At 40.8% G+C, this 21511-nt stretch overlaps 1 protein-coding gene across 8 annotated transcripts in view; it reads right to left on the reverse strand.

Moving 5' to 3' along the window:
- The window catches only part of APP (amyloid beta precursor protein), a 281267-nt gene that overhangs the window by 91587 nt on the left and 168169 nt on the right, over positions 1–21511 (reverse strand). For 2 of the 8 annotated variants that reach the window (XM_005670302.3, NM_214372.1), the window contains 3 exon segments: positions 17532–17699; positions 14834–14890; positions 1911–2044 (listed from right to left, as the gene is read on the reverse strand). In XM_005670302.3, the coding sequence (XP_005670359.1) occupies positions 1911–2044; positions 14834–14890; positions 17532–17699 (359 nt within the window). 8 annotated transcript variants of the gene reach the window in all.

Here is a 21511-nt window from a genome sequence, read left to right on the forward strand (position 1 = left end):
AAAGTCATGCAGGGAAAAAAATGGAGAAAGAAGGATATAAACCAAGATCTTTGTGGCTCTAAAGACCATGCTTTTGTCCCCCGTGGCCAAATTTGCCATTACAAAATGGCAAATCCATGTGAGCTAAGTTTATTTATATTTGGTGACAGGAGAAAAGGCTGTTCTTAAGAGGCTGATGCTTATCTCAAAAATAATAAATGTAGTGAAAGGCCAACTTGCAATTTGAAGAATCTTAAGGATATATTAAAACATTAAAATCATATGTAATAAATGATTACATGGATTTTTATATTTGCTGGATACTATTCATAACACAAAACAGCAGCAATCTCCAAGTATAGAGTTATTTACCGTGAGCCTCAACAACAAAAAAGCCTCAAATACCAAAAACCATATCTTCTGCGTTTGTAAGAAAATAAATAATAACACAGACTGTAATAAAAATCATTTTTAAAAGACTGAAATCTTCTAATGAAAAATTCTCAGGCTTTGGACTTCATAGTGGCCCCATGTAGTGTTATAAAGCAATTTTGCACTGCAGGCACAGAAGTAACAGTATCCTCCAGATTTATGGATCTTCAAAGACTTGGCTGTTTCATGCAGAGAAAATGACAACTAATACAGAGAGATTTAAGAGGCAGGCAAGTTCAAAGTCAAACAGTCCCCGGAATTCAGTATCATAGATTAGGATGATAAATGTTGATCTCGGGCATCTCGCTTTCCTATGACCACTGGAATCTAACAGACAACATTCTTTGCTCCAGGATAACATCCCTTAAATTATCTCAGACGTAAATAATGACTAAAAGATGTGAACTAAATCATGGCTCACACAGATGTGCTAAAGTAAAATTAAGTTACCATTCTAGGAGAGATTTATAACATCTGAAACAGAGTATTTGAAATTATTTTTATTAATAGGATCAAAATGACCAATGCATACTGGGAAGATGTTTCTTCTTTCCTTCTTTACGTTTTCCTAAATTTGACTTTTCCTATTATTTCCTCATGTTCACTCTAAAGGGTATAAACTATGAGCTGGAATAGTGATTGAAGTAAGCGCTGGATACATATTTATTGAATGAATGCATGAATGAAAGTGTGAATGAAGAATCCGAGAAAGGGCTGAAATTCTCGGTATTACCCACCTCTAACAGAACATGTGGCACCTGGTACTGGGCATAGCTTAAACTTTGGTTGATAATATTACATATAAATTAGCCGTATTTTGGATACAACTCAATTTTTCAATTTGTCTCATAAAGTATGTGATTAAAAAAAACGACCCAGAGTTTGCAGCACAGTGTAAAGGGCATCATACTAGGAGCAAGAAAGGCTTGGGTTCCAAATGCCTCTCTGTGTTATTTAACATGCTTGGTTCTAGAGTGGGAAAAGCCAAACTCTTGAATCTTTACTGCATTATCTATCATTTATGGAAGTGGAGGAAATTATCCTTACAGTTCACTTTGGTTTTCAGCTCCTATGGTCCTATGAATTAACTCTGTAAGAAATTTAATAATTTGGTATTTAATATAAAATATTCGTCTTTGCTAAAAACATCTTAAGGGATTTTAATTTACACCACCGTGGTTACAGGACCACCCTATGTACAACGTGACAAAACCATCAAGAAGGGTGTGGCCATAACTTCGCCTGTGCTTACAAAATCTTACACCTTACTGTACCTGAATCTTTCTAGGTGACATCTTCAAGGAGAATGTAAAAAGCCCCAAACCGGTGCCCTTATAGCAAACATTTAAAATCAAAAAATCTTTAAGAGCTGGATAAAATTAAAAAGAGCCTTATCCACCCCTAGGCATTCACCAACCACAGGGGCCCCTTGGAAGAGTGCGAGGCAGAGGTAAACCCAGATTCCCCAGTATTGCAGGGTTGAAGGACGGGACGCTTACCTGGGACATTCTCTCGCGGTGCTTGGCCTCCAGCCTCTCTTTGGCTTTCTGGAAATGCGCATGTTCGTTCTCATCTCCAGGTGTCTCAAGATACTTGTCAACGGCATCTGGGGTGCTGGCTGCTGTTGTAGGAACTATAAAGAAGGAAGGGAATTAGAGTAGAGTTCAGAAGAGTCATTTCAAAGAAAGCCCTATTTTCCGTTTATTCCAGAACAAAGAATTTAGTAGAGAAGCACATACAAGATGTTAATGCCGTTTAAGAGATCACGAGACATTTCCCAGCACGTGAAGGATGTCCTTCCCCCCTTTCAAGGATGGGGTGAAGGGAAATCTTGAAAAGAGTCCATTCTCCGATTATCCGATTATATTTAGAATTCTTTGCAAAATGAGCATTCATAGAGCAAAGGTAGTTGGTGTTTCATACAGACATGTTGCACCAAATCCCTATGCTTTGTTAAATGAATGTGTGTAATCTTGAAAGTAAGGGGTGGTATCAATATCATAAGATTCCTGAAAAAAAAAAAAAAAAAAAACCCAAAGAAATCTCAAAATTCAGTTTATTACAGAATACATGTACCTCAGCGTGAAGACAATTCTACACTGTATTTTTAGAGAGCTTGTGAGAAAGTATTTGAAATGTTACCAAAAGTGTCATAAACATCAATACACTCTTTCTGAAACCACAAAAGGACCTTTCTGCCTTCACAAAGTTGGCAACAGTCAACCAGTTCATTATACTAGTTGTGAAAAAGAAAGCGATTCTATTTTGAATCCCACTAATACTGCAGAGTAATATTACTGAGTTGCAACATATACTGCTATATTATGTGGAAAAATAAATACCCATAAAATTGAAGTGTACTATAAAGCAAAAATGTCTGAAACTCATGAGCCAAGTGAATTACAAAGCCTATAGCAGCACTTTTATAAAAGATCTGTAATGACTAGTGAGAATTCAGAGCATTTATGACTTTATTAAAAAAAAAAACCTAAGATGAAAAAAAAAACCCAAGCATTTGATTTAAAGAAAAAACCATGCTAAACCTCAAAAATGAAATGAGGTATTTTTACTATGTTCTCAGGTCAAACCAATTTTAGTGTTTTATTCAAAAAAATCATTCAACTATCGCCTGTGTTCTAAGTATTCATCTTCACTAATCTTATCTAATTATTCGACTATTATGTTTGAGAGAGAATATCCCCAAAAGAACTTAAATGAGAAGAATTAATTGCTGGGTCATTTTGAAACTAAACAGTAAAATTGTCTTTTACACACGTTTCAAGAAAATGTCTGCTTTGTTTCCAATCTAAAGGCTCCAAGATTTGAACCAAAACAAGACTTTCTTGTTGTATGATTAAAGAATGAATTTAATCTTTTTTTTTTTTTTTTAATCTTTTAAGGGCTGCACTTGTGGCACGTGGAGGTTCCCAGGCTAGGGATTGAATCAGAGCTCTAGCTGCTGGCCTATGCCACAGCCACAGCATCCTAGCCATGTCTGAGACCTACACCACAGCTCAAAGCAATGCCAGATCCTTAATCCACTGAACGAGGCCAGGGATTGAACCTGCGTCTCATAGATACTAGTCAGAGTCATTTCCGTTGAGCCACAGCGGGAACTCCCTGAATATAATCTTAAAGAGAACTATTCATTCTGATCTCCCTTCTAGTCCAATCACTGTTTAACAATTTTTTTTTTTGGACTAAAAGCAGTTTAGTTGTCAATCTAGATAATGCTCTAAAGTATAAGGAAGGAGGCATGACATATTCCTGGGATCTATCTTCAAAATACTGGGGGGTTTTGGGTGTCATGTGGTTCTGGCACAAGGCATACATATTGAAAGACAACTGATCCATCCTCTATGGAACAGACAAGGAAGTGTGTCTTTCAGCAACACAAGGAAGGAAGAAGGAAAGAGCAATCAGGCACACCTTGATCAATCACACCTTGGTTTGTGTTTCTCAGATAAGCTGTGGTCCAGGGCAGTAACTTCAGCCCGCTATGTTCCAGTTTTTTCATCTATCAAGTGGTGATAACATGTCAACAGCAGACTAGGAGTGCTGGGAAAATGAAATGCCACCCTGCAGAAAAGGTGACACAGGACACTTTATTCATGCTAGTGCCCTTCCCTCCTTTGCTCACTGTTACATCCCAATTCAAATCTTAGAGCGTATGCTAACACAGGAAAAACCAGCTACTTCTATTTCACGTCCACTGAAAATGAATTACACGTTGGACCATGAGGTACCATGGATAGGAAAAGTACTACGTATTTTCTAAAAAAAAAAAAAAAAAAAAAAACAACCTTCTTATGATCTGTATAAAAGGCTGAAATTATTGAAAATGTGTCAATTTTTAAGATGGAAAAATAATTTTACACTAAAGATTTTTTGTTAAAAAAATGCAGGTAAATGTTTTGCTGTATCCACTGAAGCAAACCAATGTGCATGTATTTTAACCTAATCATTTTTCCCACTGGACCATGGAAGTGGTATTTTTCCCCATGATTTTAATCATTTTCTCATCTTTACTGGTGGAGCTCATATGAGAACAAGTTAAAGTTCTTTTGGCATAGTACAATCTGTAGAATGATAAAGTTAGTCAAACTATATTTTGCATTTTGGGCAAATGAAAATGGATAAATGTTTGGGGTCATATTCACAGATCAAAATGGCCATCGGCTGGAAGGTGTAACCATAGCACAGCACCCTCTTTGGAAAAATGAAATCGTAAAAGTTACTATATAAGTAGGAAGGTTTATGGTAGGAACCATAAAACCAACGCTTATTACAGTTTTCTCCAGTTCTTCTAATTTGCAAATCTACTGTTTTAGGCAAGAAACACTAAAATCTGAGTCACTATACTCTCATTCGTCTAAGTTGAAATATTAAGAATAAAAGAAAAATAAAAATGAGCATATGAGGTATATAATGGGATAAAGAATGTTTTAAGTATTAAAACTTACTATCTAGAAACAAGGAAATAAATAAAAATCCCGTGTTACAGATTTATTCCATTTAATCAGAAATATTTTTCAGTAAATCCCTTGTTAGTGATCCCTGACACTTCCTTCCTTGAGGACTTTGAGAGAAGCTGTCTTTCATTTAATCTTTAATTCAAACATTTTAGTTACTCCTACTAACTCCCCATCTCAATTAGTGTAAGTAACTGAATATTTCCTGTATTCATACCCCAGTCAGCAAACCAGATCACTGTCCAGTCAAGGAAAGAAGAAAGACGGTACAAGCTCATATTTTTGAATGAATTTAGTATTTTATTATCACTGTCCTCCAGCTGATGGGGAAAAGGGAAGATTTTTTTTTTTTTTTTTGCAGGGGCGGGGGGGGCTTAAACAACAGACATTTATTTCTCATCATTCTAGAGACTGGGAAACATAAGTCTAAGGGTAGATTATAAATTGAAATATAATCAATTGAAATATAGTTGATTTATGATATTGTTTTAAAGTTGCATAGCAAAGTGATTCAATTACATATATGCATATATATTTTTTCAGATTATTTTCCATTATAGGTAATTGCAAGATATTGAATACAGTTAAGGGGAGAACATTTTGTGAGGCAATTGTACAGAAAGCTCAGCTACGATTTCCTGAATTTTCCTCCATCCTAAAGACAGGGTCATACCAGGACCAGCTGTCATCTTGTGATCATGTCCACAGTAAGCCAGAGACATGACAAAAAGGACATGGGCAGAGCTAGGAAAACCTGTGCCCTAATGCCCTTACCCTTTCGAGGTGCTTTCTTTTGGGAAAGGCGTGGCTCAGGGAATGTCAGGTGTGTTCCAGGACACAAAGGAACAGGAAGCTGTATATCCTAGGTCACTTCAAACATGGGTCACTGTTAGAAACAAATTGGCTTTGGCTTTAGGAGGTTTTTTTTTTTTTTTTAAGCTACTACAATGCACTTATCCTGTTCAGAGACCTCTAAGGTTCCTTAGAAACTGTGACAGGGGCTCAGATTTCCAGGTCGGGCAAATAATAGCCTTCATTCATTAGCATCTACTACGTAGGAACTTTACGTGTGTCCTCATTTAGCAGGTAGGGAGACCAAGACATTATTACCATATTACACTTACACTCTCATGTAACACCCTCATTCACATCCCTGGACCCACACACAGTGAGTCTGAATTTAGGACTAGGTAAACCTCATAAAGTTGTATTTAAAGCTATCAAGTTAATAATATGGAGTGGTAAGGGGCTAATCCATTTGACACGTCTGGGGTCCCAAAAAAGGTTTGGTTTGCTACTGAACATCCTGTATTGGCAAAAGATATGCTTTGCTATGATAACCGCCAGTCTCTTTTCTAACAAATATTTTCCTGTTCTGAATGCTATCTAGTAAATGAGCTCCCATCTTCAATGAAGAAGAAGGAGGAGGATGAAATGGGGTCAGGAGAAAGAGCCCACAGAGTTGAATCTGAATGATCTTTTTTTTTTCAGCCTTTGGCCTTGGGTCAAACATGCTCACTTGTGCCTTCTGCAAGCATGCTCAATGGGTCTATTCACTCTTCTGCAGAAAACCAGGCTTCCATTCAGGGTTAAACATCTTCAGCTTTAGGTTTTGACCTCCAGCTGCCGAGTCATCAACAGCACTCACACTGTCACATGCATGGGCTTTTTAACTTTTAAATGACCTTCTGTTGATTTTCTTAGTCTAGTCTCCAAGCAGTCTTATAAAATATAGTAAGACATGTAACTTTTAATACCAAGAATGGGCATCTAATATAATAGCGAATGAAAAGATGCAACAGAGGAGTTCCCATCGTGGCTCAGCGGGTTAAGAACCCGACATAGTGTCCATGAGGATATGGTTTGATCCCTGGCCTCACTCAGTGGGTTAAGGATCCCGAGTGGCTGCAAGCTGCAGCACAGGTCACAGATGCGGCTCAGATCCAGTGTTGCCGTGGCTGTGGCTTAGGCCTCAGCTGCAGCTTCAATTCAACCCCTAGCTTGGGAATTTCCATATGCCACGTATGCGGCCCTAAAAAGAAAAAAGAATAAAAAGAAAAAAACCACAATGACAGAACTGCAGTCCCCGTTCATAGCACATTATTGTTTCAAGGTGAACACACTGCTTTCAAAAATTCAGTGGCATCCTGGGTGACTGATGCTTTTGCTATAGGCTTTGTCCCTTTTTTCTTTTTTGCAGCCCTGGGAGGTCAGAGAAGCTGAACAGCATTTTGGATGTAGACTCTGCTGCCTGGAGTGTGCTTGTTCATTTCTTTACTCCTCCATTCAACAAATATACAGCCCCTAGGACTTGTCAGGCATTTAGGAGACACCAGTGAGTGAAACAAAGACCCCTGACCTGTGGAATTACGTTTTAGTGAAAGAAACAACCATCATACACACACACACACACACACACACACACACACACACACACACAATAATAAATCACATTGTTAGAGTGTGATTTCTATTATGGAAGAGAAGAAAGATGGAACAGGATTAAGAAGAAACCAGAGTGCCAGAAAAAGGAGGAGAGACACCGCAGCCGTAAGGAGGTGGCCAGGAAGGAAACGTTTAGACAAACAGCTGAACGGAAGCCTCCCTTCCCAGTTACCTGCTGGATGAACAGGCAGATGTAGAAATTAGCCTGGCAAATTCCAAGATGAGCAAGGGCTGTGTGACCAGAGCTGAGGAAGCCATAGAGGGAGTAGTGAGAGAGGCAGAAAGGAAATGAGGACTGATCGTGAAGGGCCTTGAAACCACGATAAGGACTGGGAGGAGCCCACGTGGGTTGTTCTGGGGAGTGAAAAAGAGTGATGTGATGTGTTTTCAAAGGATCATTCTGTCTGTGAAGGGACAAAGCAGAAGGAAGGTGATCTTTGAAGAGTGAAAGAGGAAGACGGGGATGGCTTGGAAATGCAGCAGGGAGGGGGTGAGGGGTTCCCGTGGAACAAAGATACCCCCCAACAGTCACACACAGAGACACGAGAAGGATCACAGATTCCTCTCTTCTCTCACCCCATAACTTGCTGTCTCCTGAACCCTAGGTAATCAGATGCTAAGGGAGAAATTAGTAACTGATACTAAGGGAGAAACTGTTTACACCTGTCAATGAAGGTTCATTTCAGTTTTGATAATGACACACCGATGCCTGTCACAACACTTGCCCTGCACACTATAATCTCCCTCTTAGTAGCAGCCAGAGCTTTATTTTTTGAGGTGTGGAAACAGTTGGGGGATGGGAAGCAGGTTTGCTTTCAATTTATTAATGAACCCTGGTGCTGCACCCAATGCTCCTGCCACACAATACACCACCATCGCTGGTGGCATGATGCCAAGGAAACACTTTCATTCCTGTCTTTCCCCCTAGAAAACTTAGTAACTTGAAGGGAAGTTCAAAATAAAGACTGCCATTGTCTTGAGAACGAGGTAGAGATTGCTTTTTGGCCCAGGTGGAGGACCGCTGTATCAGTGACACCATCAAATATAACAGCAAATGCACCAAAGGCTCATTTTGGTTCTGATTTTGTAAACACTGCAAATACTCCCTTTCATATTCATACTAAAGACAGCAAGAATAGTGGGATCGTGGAAAACTGCCCCATCATTTGGTATTTGTTTCTTTTCTCAATCTCTAGGGTGACACATACTTTTAAGGTCCTAATGGGCTCAGGAAGCAAAGAGTAACAGCTCTGGCTACTTCCCTAAACAGGGGACTACGAATGGTACTGAGTCGACATATACTGTTAGATGCTACCAAGACTATTTGGTTGGTCCCCTTTCATCAGCAAAAAGGCAATTTATCTCTAGAGCATTGCCAACAGAATATAAAAGTAAATGAAGATCTATACAGTCATTGCCTTATCATTGAGAATCCTATTTTATACAGAGCTAGCAATGCTGTCACACGAAATGGTTGTGATACATGTGAGAGGTGGCAGGGGGATAGTTTATATATAGGAAATATAAACCTGTAAAATATGTTATCCATATTTGATGCGGATATTTCATCTCTCAACATGGCAGAGCTTACAGACTGCCCCGCCCCAGCTTTAAAAAAAAGACAAAAAAAAAAAAAAAAGCCATGCCTCTCTAGTTCTCTAATGCAAAATAACTAAAAATTCCTAATGCAGTCTAAATTCAAATATTTATCAAGTTCGAGTTAGCAGAGACATTTATAATGTGAAGATAAAGTTTGTGATCCTTACATGTGGTACCAGACTCTCTACAAAAAAAAAAAAGAACAAAGGCACTTTCCCCAGACATGCCCCTTGTATTGCACTTATTTTACAGTCAGTGCAATCACAGTTGGCAGACTATCACTGCATCCTGTAGACATAAGGTAATAAAAATGTAATCTATGCTGTGTTTACTCTAGTCAAGCTACATTTCTTTTTTGTCTTATGGACACATACCAATGAGGGAATTTTGTCAAATATGTGAAATGAGTATGAACGAATGAATGCTGGTGTTATTCTTATTAATATCTATATTCAGTTGAACACAATGCACCAAAATTATAAGAGCGATTCCAAATCTGAATCTAAAAAAATGTATGTGAAGCAACAGCAACAATAACTGGCACCTAGGATGTTGTAACCTTCAGTTATTGCATTTTGTTCCTTTGTCAGAAGCTATAATTCACTTCCTTAATAATTTATCATAAAGGGATGACCTGCCAGAGTTGCTAATGGCTCCACAGATGAGCTTGAAGGGTCAAAATCTTCAGTACTGTTCCCTTTCATAGAAATGGTAGCCATAAAAGTGTGATGGAACTGATAACTTCCCTGGAGGTCTTATGGATAAAACCAATTTCATTCTACTCCAGCCTTTCACAGCAATGTGGCCCTACACGTGTGCACTGTATTTTATATGGTTATTTAATTCCAGCACCAAGGTGAGTCTCATCATATCAAAAAAAAAAAAAAAAAGTCAAGCTATTGAAAATAGGGTATTTGGTTTATTTGTGGGTGTGCCTTGAAATACCTTACTTGGTACCAGCACATTTCAGGCTCAAAACTAACAACTTTATTTAACCAGGGGTTGGCTTGCTGGTCTCTTTTGGTAAATAATGTTTTATTGTAACACAGCTGGAGTTATTCATCTATCTACAGTCTGAGATGCTCTTCCATCACAACTGCCAAGCTGAGTACTTAGAGGCCATTGGATCCTAAAATACTGACTTTCTGGCCTTTTATAGAATGTTCTTGTTAACTCTGTATTTATCTATTAACTATCTATAAACTGTTTATTCTTCTTTGGAAATAACTAAAGAATAGAACACATATATAGTGAGCATTCTTTTTTGCTGTTTTTGTTTTATTGTTTTTAGTAAATGAGCTTTTTTTTTTTTTTTTTTTATTTTTTTGGTCTTTTTAGGGCAGTACCTGCAGCATATGGAGGTTCCCAGGCTAGGGGTCAAATTGGAGCTATAGCTGCTGGCCTACACCACAGCCACAGCAATGTGGGATCCGAGCCACATCTGTGACCTACACCACAGCTCATGGCAAAGCCAGATCCTTAACCCACTGGGTGAGGCCAGGGATTGAATCTGCGTCCTCATGGATACTACTCAGGTTCATTTCCACTGAGCCACGATGGGAACGCCACTCTCCCCCTTTTTTTAAAATGCTTGTTTGCTGAGCAAATCAATCTTTTCATTCTTAGGGATTTTTACTATGATAGCTTGGTGGAAAAAAAAATTCTTTTTTATTCTGATTATTTCTGGGTACCAAAGATATGGCTTCTCATACTTGCCAATTTAATAGACTGTCTTGGCAGTGATGTGACATGTAATTTAATGCACCACCACATCTTTAAATGCTTTTAATTGTTTTTAATAATGCTTGGCAGTTTCACAAAAAAAAGTCAGAATTCTATTAGCATCAGGAGATGTGCTCACAGGAATATTTGCTACTTCACAATCAGAAGAACAAGTATGGCTAAGAACAATGACTCAAGTCTGGCCAGAGATCAGACGGCCTTGGCATTGTGACAGGACACTGCAACTTGGGGCTAAGGTGGCACATTCTATTCAAAAGGTCACACAGTGGGCTAGTTTGCAAACTGTGAGCTTCTGAGGAAACCACCTTAGAACCTGGGGATGGTGGTCTGGTCTTACTGGATACATTCTAATTCTTTCTGTACTCTCTGGAATTTTTTTTTTTTTTTTTTTTTTGTCTTTTTAGGGCTGCACCCGAGGCATATGGAGATTCCCAGGCTAGGGGTTGAATCAGAGCTGGAGCCACCAGCCTATCCCACAGCCATAGCAACTCCCGATCCTTAACCCACTGAGGGAGGCCAGGGATCAAACCTGTGTCCTCGTGGTTACTAGTCAAATCTGTTTCCTCTGAGCCCTGACAGGAACTCCTGGAAGTGTTCTGTTCTTTTCCATTCTGTTCCATTCCATTCCGTTCCATTATATCTGGGCCATTCTGATGTGAATAGAAATCAACCTACTCCTTCTCCAATCCTGCATGAGGCCAGACCTAAAGTTCTGTAGAGACCCTTGGGCCATAAACATGATCCCACGGTGCAGCTTAGATGCCAAGTAACCTGTGTAGCAAGGACACATAGCCTGTCTACAGAGGGTACTTCTCTAGCATATGCTGGGATTCTATGAAACTAAGGTGAAACTGACAGAGAAGGTAAACCACGCACTTCCAACCCAGGGTTTGCTGGTTTATTCTCTGCTTCTCCAGTAGTGCTTACATTAGAGTAGAAAAACCTATCCGACTTCTAAATTATACTATAGTCAGAAGAGCAACAGTAACTTCTCTCCTCACTTGCAAATCAGGAGACTTAGGATAGCGGTCTAACAAATTCAGTTTCACAAACATCTGTTGAGAACTGGAAGCTTCTGACATTCTAATACATCAGCATACCCTCAAGTTTATGGAAAATATACCTGTTTACACCAGCCGGGTTCTGTCTGCATCTTATGTGGGCAAATTACTCATCTAGATCAGAGGTTCACAATGGGGGGGGGCAGGGGGGGCATTTTGTTCACCCCAGAGCACACGTGGCAAAGTGTAGAGATGTTTTTAGTCATCACAGCTGGGGTGGTGTTCTTGGCATCTCATGGGAAGAGGCCAGAGATGCTGCTAAACGCCCTCCACGCACAGGACAGCAGCCACAGCAATGAATTATCCGGCCCTAAGGAGCAATAGTGTTGAGGCTGGAAAGACTTCAGGTTGGATGCTGTTTGTGGCAAATTTGCTGCAAGTTCGTGGTGGTTCTTTTTTGGCCAGACCTCTTGGTGGAGTCAGCTGACTAGAAATTGGCATCATGCTCTTTGTAAGAGTAAAAGCCATTAAGATGTCAGTCTTTTTGCTGTTTGAGAGGCAATCTCAGGATAAGAATCCTAGAAAAACAACGATCATATCCTCATGTCTGAAACATAAGATTATCACTAAACACTTATATAGTCATTTTTCCTGTTCATGAACACTGTACTGGGCTGAATGAATGTGAAACTCCTGCATCGTCCAAACCCATGTGGACAGACAAAATTCATGTCGGAAAAAGCAACGCAGGTCTCATGAGATTTTTTTTTTTTTTTTCTTTTTCAGGCCACACCTGTGGCATATGAGGTTCCCAGGCTAGGGGTCTAATTGGAGCTATAGCCACCGGCCTGTGCCACAGCCACAGCAACGCCAGATCCAAGCTGTGTCTGCAACCTACACCACAGCTCACGGCAACACTGGATCCTTAACCCACTGAGAGAGGCCAGGGATCGAACCTGCAACCTCATGGTTCCTAGTTGGATTGTTTCCGCTGCACCATGACGGGAACTCCCGAAAGTGACTATATTTAGCACGTAGACCATCACACATTTTCTCCACGCATGCAGTCATATTGCCAGTTTACCTAAGAAGCTTCTAGTTCATTTCACATTTTAAATTTGACCAGAAGCAATTCAGACACTGAAAAATCCGCAAGACCACCCGTCTCCGTGAAAGGCGCTCTCCTCCGGTTGGCCCTAGGTTGAGGAAGGAGCCAAGGGCAGGCCCTAGGTTGGTGAAGGAGCCAAGCAACCGGGTCTGTTCGCCTTTGTGAGTTTGGCTCGTTTTTTCCAACTCCAGTCTGCTATCTGCATCTGACCTCCAGATGACCATGACTGTTTTCAATTCCAAGTGCAGCTTCACTATAAATAAGGCAGCAGAGCTGTGTAGGCTATAAATAACTAGAAATTATATGCTTTCCCCAGTCTGTTTGTACTAGCACTGCAAAACCCTCCACTTGCTGTGATTGAGTAGTCTCTGTAGGTAGATGAGAAAATATAGCTGCCAAAATCACTTCACCCTCCTAGACTGGAAAGGTGTCAGGATCCCAAACATATGACAAGTAGATGGAGAAAATTACTGGGAAAGAGAGAAATCACAGGAGATGGTCTCTGTCTGTTTGGAAGAATTGAGGGCACAGGCACTTCATGAAAATAAATTTATCAGACGACAATGCTCATTCCCAGGAATTAATAAAAACAGAAAAAGACATTTTTTATATGCTTAAAAGGATATAAAGTGAAACAAAATAAAAATAATGACTGTTTTGCAAAAGGGTGGGAAAGATTTAATACATCGATTAAGGCTGTATTCATGGCATTTAGGAAAAAATGTTTCTAATATTTGTCATCTGCTCGCCACAATTTTTTCTATATTCTTAAAATGTCTTCTGAACCTCAATTGTAATTTTGCTAACCTAGGAAACAATGTCAATCCCAATATTGGTCATTTGGAGTGTGACGCACAGCCACGATATCATTTCGGTTTCAACCTGGTCCTGCCATGTTTGATGGCTGGGCACAGGTCACTAAGCTCTTGAAGCCTCATTTTCTCATATGCACAGAGGAAATGAGGAAGATGCCCACAGTGCATCCCTGAGAAAAAGAATGATGTTTGCAAAAGGCCAAGTAAATGCAACATGCCATGTAACTCAATGTACTATCAATCCCCAGTATAAACTCTCGAGTTTTTCTAGTTGTGATTACCCACTTGCCGTATTTTCAACTCTAATGTATCTTTTTTTAAGAAAAGATCATTGGCTTCATCAATCGTGAGACTAGGTTTGTTTTTGTTTTTGTTTTCCGGATAATATAGCTAAGTGCTCATTTTCATTTATCTAAGCTGCAACTGAAATTGCGTCTCTTCCTTCAGCAACCACAAGCATCAATGGTATATATCAGCCCTAACCTAAAGCTGGATGGATCTATTTTTGGATCTAGCCCAAACTCAAAAATGAGTATCTGTGTGTTTGACACTACATTTTTAAACAAGGCTAGACTGATAGGTCAATTGAAGTCATCACAAAGCACAAATACTGTGATGTAGTTGCCATAATATTTCTTTACAGGAAGCTCTTTCTCTACATCTCAACGATGAAATCAGAAGTTGGGCACTTGTAACCCACTATTGAGCATTCAGGGAGAGGAGGAAGAGGTCTTGAATTCTAAAAGCGACTGCTGACTTCTTAAAGCATAACAGCTCTCTTGAAACACACATGACTGAAGCCTCTGCATATGTATTAGTCCATATAGTTAGTACGATGCATGCATATTAAGCATTTTTCTGGGAAACAAGTCACTTACACATGTGGGCTCTTGCTATTGTGGTATCTTGTGGGCTTTAGGAAATAACATAATGATGCCAAATAAAACACAAAAATAATGTTGCATATACAATATTTTATGGAACACACTCAATAAAAGGAAACTGATCAGAAATAGAAGAAGCTTAGTCAAAGTTCTTGGCCTGACACTGGAAATTTTCTGGCAAAATCAGACGTAATTATAAGCAAGGCAATGGAAATCAAAACTGTATTAAAAGGCAGGTGTTCGAGACACACGAAACCATGCAAAGAAGGTGAGGATGCTGGGGTTACAGTCCAGCCATGCACCAATGCACCATTCTCCTCCCCTCCTCCCCTCCCTCATGTGAATGACAACATACGTTTAACAGGATCTTGGGGAAGATGTTCCTGGGTAGTCTTGAGTAAACTTTGGGACACTATGGAGAAAATAAGAGAACATAACTAAAAAAAAAAAAAAAAAAAGAAACTTGGGAATGATGGATGAAACTCACACACATTTCCACTGACCAAAGGAAAACAAAAACAAAAACAGTGAATTAAAAACAAAAGTTAAACAAATATCCTGGAGTTGGGCCCCAGTATGGAAACAGAATAAACACATCAGACATAGTTCCCAGGTAACATCTTAGGATGGGGCTATTCCGTCTCTGATTGGACACCGGGTACCCTGGGGAAGGGTCTCCTGATCTCATCTCCCTCCTTAGTGTTGGCGTCATTAACTCCCATCTCTCCCCTTCTGAATCTCTATTCATTTCACCCATTCCAGGCTTACATCTGTCCACTCTTCTAAGAGACCTTCCGCCCCTTCCTTTCTTCCTTCCTTCCTTTCTCTTTCTTTCTTCTTTCCTTCCTTTTTTTCTCTTTCTTTCTTTTCTCTCTCTCTCTCTCTTTGGCTTTTTAGGGCTTCAACCACAGCATGTGCAAATTCCCAGGCTAGGGGTCAAATTGGAGCTACAGCTGCCCGTCTACGGCACAGGCACAGCAACACAGGATCCGAGCCGTATCTGAGACCTACACCACAGCTCTCGGCAATGCTGGATCCTGACCCACTGATTGAGGCCAGGATCCAATTTGCATCCTCATGGATACTAGTCGGATTCCTTTCCAATGAGCCACAATGGGAACTCCCTCATGCTTGCTTTTTGATATGTTGTTCTGTAACCCACCTTCCCTGAAATTAGGTACTGCTTGCTTGTAAATTACCCTGCATTGAGAGCATCTATCTTTTGCAAATCTCTCAGTAAAGTGAGCGCCATCAGAACACTTCCAGAGACATTGACAGGTGGTGTCCACGGCTCTCACTCCCCATCTGAATCAAATTAAACTAATCAAGTGGAGAGGGTGTGCCTTTGGGATGACAATAGGGTTGGGGGGGTCAATCTAATTCTTGAGCAAATGCATTACTGCTCATAATTTTTAAAAATCCTCCTTCGTATGATATATGTATATATTTACATATACATACACATATACAGATTTACATTCTGAAATGTAAATCCACTTCACAGAAAGGGAGAAAAAAGTTGGAACTGTGTCAGGAAATCTCCCCCAGCAGCAAAACCAGCTAGAATCACTATAACAAAAGCCCTTTGTTTAAGAGGCTCCAGGCAACAGACTCTTCCACTGTGCTCCCCGTTGTTACCTGTCACCTGACCGAATTAACTTTTTGGTTTGAAAATGAAGAAAGGAGTCTTTAGAGCTGGAAGCCACATCATTCCATCAGAGCCAGACAAGAAGCCCTTTGAGGTGTTACCAGTTCCCACACATGCTGTCACAGAGGTACCAGGGGAGTCATCTCGCACAAAGACACCAACAGAACTTTTCCAGTAGATTCCACTTGGATACTGGGCTTCACAATACAAGGTCTTGATGGTGCAGGCCCTTTGTTGTTCTAGCTTAATCCATGACGACATTGGAAAACCCTTTATATAAGCCCTGGGAATCCCAGGTAGGAAATGTTGGCTGCCACTCATACAAGAACAGACAAAAAGACAGGAGTTCTCAACAGAGAAAAGCATAAGATTCAATTTAATCTTGAATTGATCAAGTTGAGTAATTATTCCTTGAGAAGATCACACTTTCTCCTCATGAGAAAGATAGATAATAGATAGAAATAGAGATGATAGATAGATAGATGGGTAGGTGGATAGTTAGGGAGACAGATAGATAGGATTTAACACGGAGGGCTGTTCAGAAGAAGAGAAGTCCCACACGTTTGGTGTGTTACCTCTGGAGAACTACCTCTGCGGAAATGGCTTCGACTTGCATTTAAGTCATCATGATTTCATTTATTTGCCCCCTGCCCCTGAGTAAAGAAAAACTTTAATGCAAGAGAAAAGGCTTGGAGAAAAAATATTATTTGAGCCTTACGTCACTGAAGGTTTCTAACGCTCATGGAGTCATTTTCTTCCATCTAATTCCAAGAGAAGACAGGCAAACTCGACGCTGAAGTTGCAAATGTCCATGGTGAGTGCAGGGGCCCCTAGGGCATTTCTGCCCTCTGGCATCTGAAGTGCATGTGCTCAACCCAATCCCAGGCCCTTGCCACCACAATACATGTCACATGTTATGAAATGACTTAAAGGTACTCATCACGGCAAAACGTCTTGCCAAGGCTACCAAAGCATCATCGGGCAGGCTTCGCGTGGTTAGCCCTATTTGCACATGGAGTGCACATGCAGAGACCCGAACACACAAATACTCGGACAAACACGGAGATACACATTTGCAGAAACAGCTGAGAAGACAAAACAGAAGTCCAGCAGCGTGGCTTAAAGAGAAAGCACTCAAAGGTCCCTAGAGATTGCAAGACGGATGCACCACAGCTAGGACAAGGACACATCCACGGCCATGCTTTATTAGAGAAAGACTTAGATGTGTGCTCATGATTGAACGGACTGGAGGAGACTGCCGGCAATTAGGGAAATTGACAGCAACGCGGTTAGTGGGAGCAAACAGACCCATTCCCGAGAACCAGGAAAACCAATCTGTTACAAAGAGCAGAGTCAGTGGCAAGAAAGATGAAAAGGTGGCCAGGCTGGAGGAAGGTCCACTTACTGACGCTGCCACACACGGCCATGCAGTATTCCTCTGTGTCAAAGTTGTTTCGGTTGCCGCCACATCCGCCGTAAAAGAACGGGGCGCACTTCCCTTCAGTCACATCAAAGTACCAGCGGGAGATCATTGCTCGGCACGGCCCCGTCTCGGCTTGTTCAGAGCACACCTCTAATCAGAGGAGATGTGGGGAACCACATTTAGCATGAAAAGGTATGGCTCGCTGTTCATGTACACATGTTTACTTTCCTTACGCCCCAGTCCTCCCAGGGGTACCTCGGGCTGGGTTTACTAGGCAGCATCTGCTGAACATTTACTGAGAAATTTAATTATCTACCAGGACTTTAGAATTATCTCTGAAACAAAGCAGGGCACGCTCGCCTGGTTTAATGAGCAGAGCTCTCTGTAGCAATGAAACAATTGCAGCTAGAGGTGAACAGACCTTTTTTTAGATTAATAGTAAATGCCTGGAGTTGTCTGCACATCCAAACATGACTTTACTGTAAAAAATAAACTTCTTTTTAAAAATAACTTCAAATCAACTTTAAAGGTAAAAGGATTGTAGCTGGTTAGGAGGCAAAAATTTAACCTCTCACAAACACCTGACTGGTTTCCTAAATAAATGATTGCCTTGACTAAATTAATTATAATATCTTGAATTTGATCCAGTTTTTAGAGACAGAGCTAGCCTGTCTACTGACTCTATTAGAAAACACATAATATCTATAAATGTGACCAAGTCAATGAAGTTAATTCTCATTGAAGACGCATATTATTTGAATAGTTATCTGTCCCTTAGACAAAAATACTCCAAATAATAAAACAGAGTCAACTCTAATTTGTTAACACATAGCATACATTGTTTCACATTAAAACACAGCTTACCTGTCAACATGCCCTGCCACCCTCCCTCAAATCTGATTCATAATCTGATGGACTGGAAGTGTAGCAACCTGTCCAAATCCATTCGTAGCTGCTGCCATTAGAATCAGAACTCCACCTCCCATGCATATTTCATTTTTTTTTTTTTTTGTCAGAAATGAAAGCAATTTTTCCAACCTGGTCGGCGCCCTGCGCTAGCTAAACTTACAGAAAACCTGCTGAAGCCTTAGCACACTCAGATGTCTCGCTTATTCATAGTTTTACTAACATGCCGGGGAGAGCGCCCTTCTTCTAAAAGACAAAAATCCACACATAACCCAGAGCTTCCTACTAGGAATATTCAACAGATGGATCTTCATCAATTACTCAAAGACAGAGGCCCCCAGGTGATGTAAAACCGTTTTCCTTCTCTATCCATGGCACTCCTTGCTCTTCCCAATCAAGGTAAAGCGGTGATGGCAACACTGGAAGCTGCTGCCATCATGATGTGTCCACAGAGTAGGGAGGGAAGGTTGGCACTGAGCCCAGAAGGTGAGTTTCCGGCTCTCTGCAGGAGAAATGTCCTGGTGAACAGATACCTAAGACGATTCTCACTCTCTTTGGTTCTCGCTCATCTTTTGTTTCAGATGGAGACATCTGCCTCCAGGATGCTCCTTGCCACCCATCATTCAGGTCATCTCGTTCGGTACAGTTATTTTCCAAGTCCATGCTTGCCAAGCCGGGATGAGTTAGTTAGCTTTTAGTTAGCTTTCTGCATGGCACTCTCCTGTATGAGAAACCTCTGGCAACTGTCCCATCCACTTGGCCATTTGGTTTATTCCCCACATGAAAAGACCAGTATTCTAATTTACCAAGGGAGAGTTAGGTTCTGGGGTGGGGAGGGTCTGGCCACCTCTGAGTTACTGACAAAGCCACTTCCGAGGTACAGGAGCTAAAAGCCACACATGCCCCACATATGGGGTCCCTGCAGACCACAGCCACTAGCCACCTCCACTTCTGGTTACTCTCTCCCTCTCTCTAAGAAACATGTACAGGTTGGCTGTTCCTTCCCCATACATCCCTCACTAGCCTGTACATGTTTGTGTGATGTGCTTTCCTGTTTGTAACACATAATGATACTCATCATTAAGCTCTTCCTATTCCAAAAAGACTGCCAGGCAATGATGTCTTCTGAGCCTACACTGTGGTTAGAATTGGCACTGAAATTGCAAGTGGGCTCTGTTCCCATGGGGGGCACAGAAGCCTCCTGCCACGGCAGGACCATAAGCAACAGGAGCCTGGGTAACAAAATCACTATGTCTCAACAATTCATGCTGCTCCTCACATTTTATACCTCTTGCAGCACCAAATACATGGCCAGTATCCATGGGAAGGGGCATAAAATGCCTTTATGTTATCTCCAATGTACTAAATAAAAGTGGTAGAATTTGGGGTGGGTGCCAGTTAAGTAATGAGACCTCAAAGGAGTTAATCCATGATAGATACTTGCCCTTGTATATGACCTAGTAATAATTTCTTACTCTCCACAAAAGCAAAACTTCCCAGTCTAGAATCCAAGTAACATTACAACATGTTGTCTTTTTCCTACACTATGAATGAAGCATTCATTTTCATTTTATTCATTTTTATTTTCTCCTGCCTCATTCTAAATGGCTATGAAATCCTTTGTTAGAGCTCACTGGTAGAGCCCTCATCAACAGGAAAAAGCATTCAGGACACAACATCCATTTATATGTCAATTTGGTAAACAGAATAAACTACAAAATGAGCCTACAATTCTTGTTGGAGTTTCCAGTTATAAGACCCTGGACCCATCAATCCCTGAAGACAAAGGAAAGTGTGATGTTTGGAGCATTTTATTGGCTCTTTCTGACAGTTCCATGGCTGCTGGCACTCCTGACTTCAAATGGTCCCAAATAGTTTCATGACTTCGTTGTGCGTGGACATTGTGGGGAGCAAGAATCAATGCCGTTGTACTCACATACGAAAGGATGTTTGAGACAATGTGACCAGGGGTTGGTATAACAGTGTATGATCATCTAATGCCAAATACACAATGTATGAAAGAAGAGACACAGGTGAGCTGAAAGGAACAGCAGTGGGTCTGTCACTTGGAACCTCTGATCTGCTGACACGGAGCAATGTGTGCCAGATGCTCTGGACCAGAACAAGCATGGACTAATGAGAAAGGGTATCTCATTATAACCCCTCCAATTGTCAGCATTGCTGATTAGCCATCAACTTGGCATTGCCCATCATTCTCCTTCTGGCTTTGACCTCCTAGAGCAGTAAAGCTGATTTCAGAAGGGACTCTGGAGTGGAATCATCACTTTCCATCTCTCACGCATAACTCGGTTCCTCGCCTACTGTAGGGCACACAAGTGTTTGACCTCCCTGACCGTTTCTCTAACCCTCATTATTACAAAACCACATGGTCCATGTAATTGAAAAGAGAAACTTCGCTTAGTCTGGGAGAGGTGGAGGAGGAGGTATGGGGTCAACACTGGGAAAGTATTACGCTAATACTTTTACTCGAGGTATGAAGACGTATAAAGGGGACGGTGAGTGACTCACACTGGGTCTGAAGAAGTGTTAAGTGGTTGATGGCCACTTTAGTTGTGATGTCTTACATAAATGGGGAAAAGTGGGTAAAGACTATTCAGGGTATCTTCTTATGAATTCTTTTACTACATGTGAACCTATAGTTATCTCCAAAAAATGTTAAAAAAAAAAAAACAAACAAACCAAAACAACCTCACATTAAGAAACATAAAAGAGGAATGCTGGTAGTTCAGTTCGCCTTCAAATTCTAATCTTGTCTCTTTTCTTAAATCATTGTGTATGACTTCAGAGTAATTCCCTGGCGGGCCACAAATTTCAGTTTCAGAAACTGTCCTTTATTTATTTATTAAAAAAAATTTGTTTTGTCTTTCGTCTTTTTGGGGCTGCACTGGTGGTAGGGGTTGAACCGGAGCTGCAGTTGCCAGCCTACACCACAGTCACAGCAACGCCAGATCCAAGCCACATCTGGAACCTATACCACAGCTCACAACAATGCTGGATCCTTCACCCACTGAGCCAGGCCAGGGATCGAACCTGTG

Source organism: Sus scrofa, chromosome 13 (genome assembly GCF_000003025.6).
Source record: "Sus scrofa isolate TJ Tabasco breed Duroc chromosome 13, Sscrofa11.1, whole genome shotgun sequence".
Taxonomy (NCBI): Eukaryota; Metazoa; Chordata; class Mammalia; order Artiodactyla; family Suidae; genus Sus; species Sus scrofa.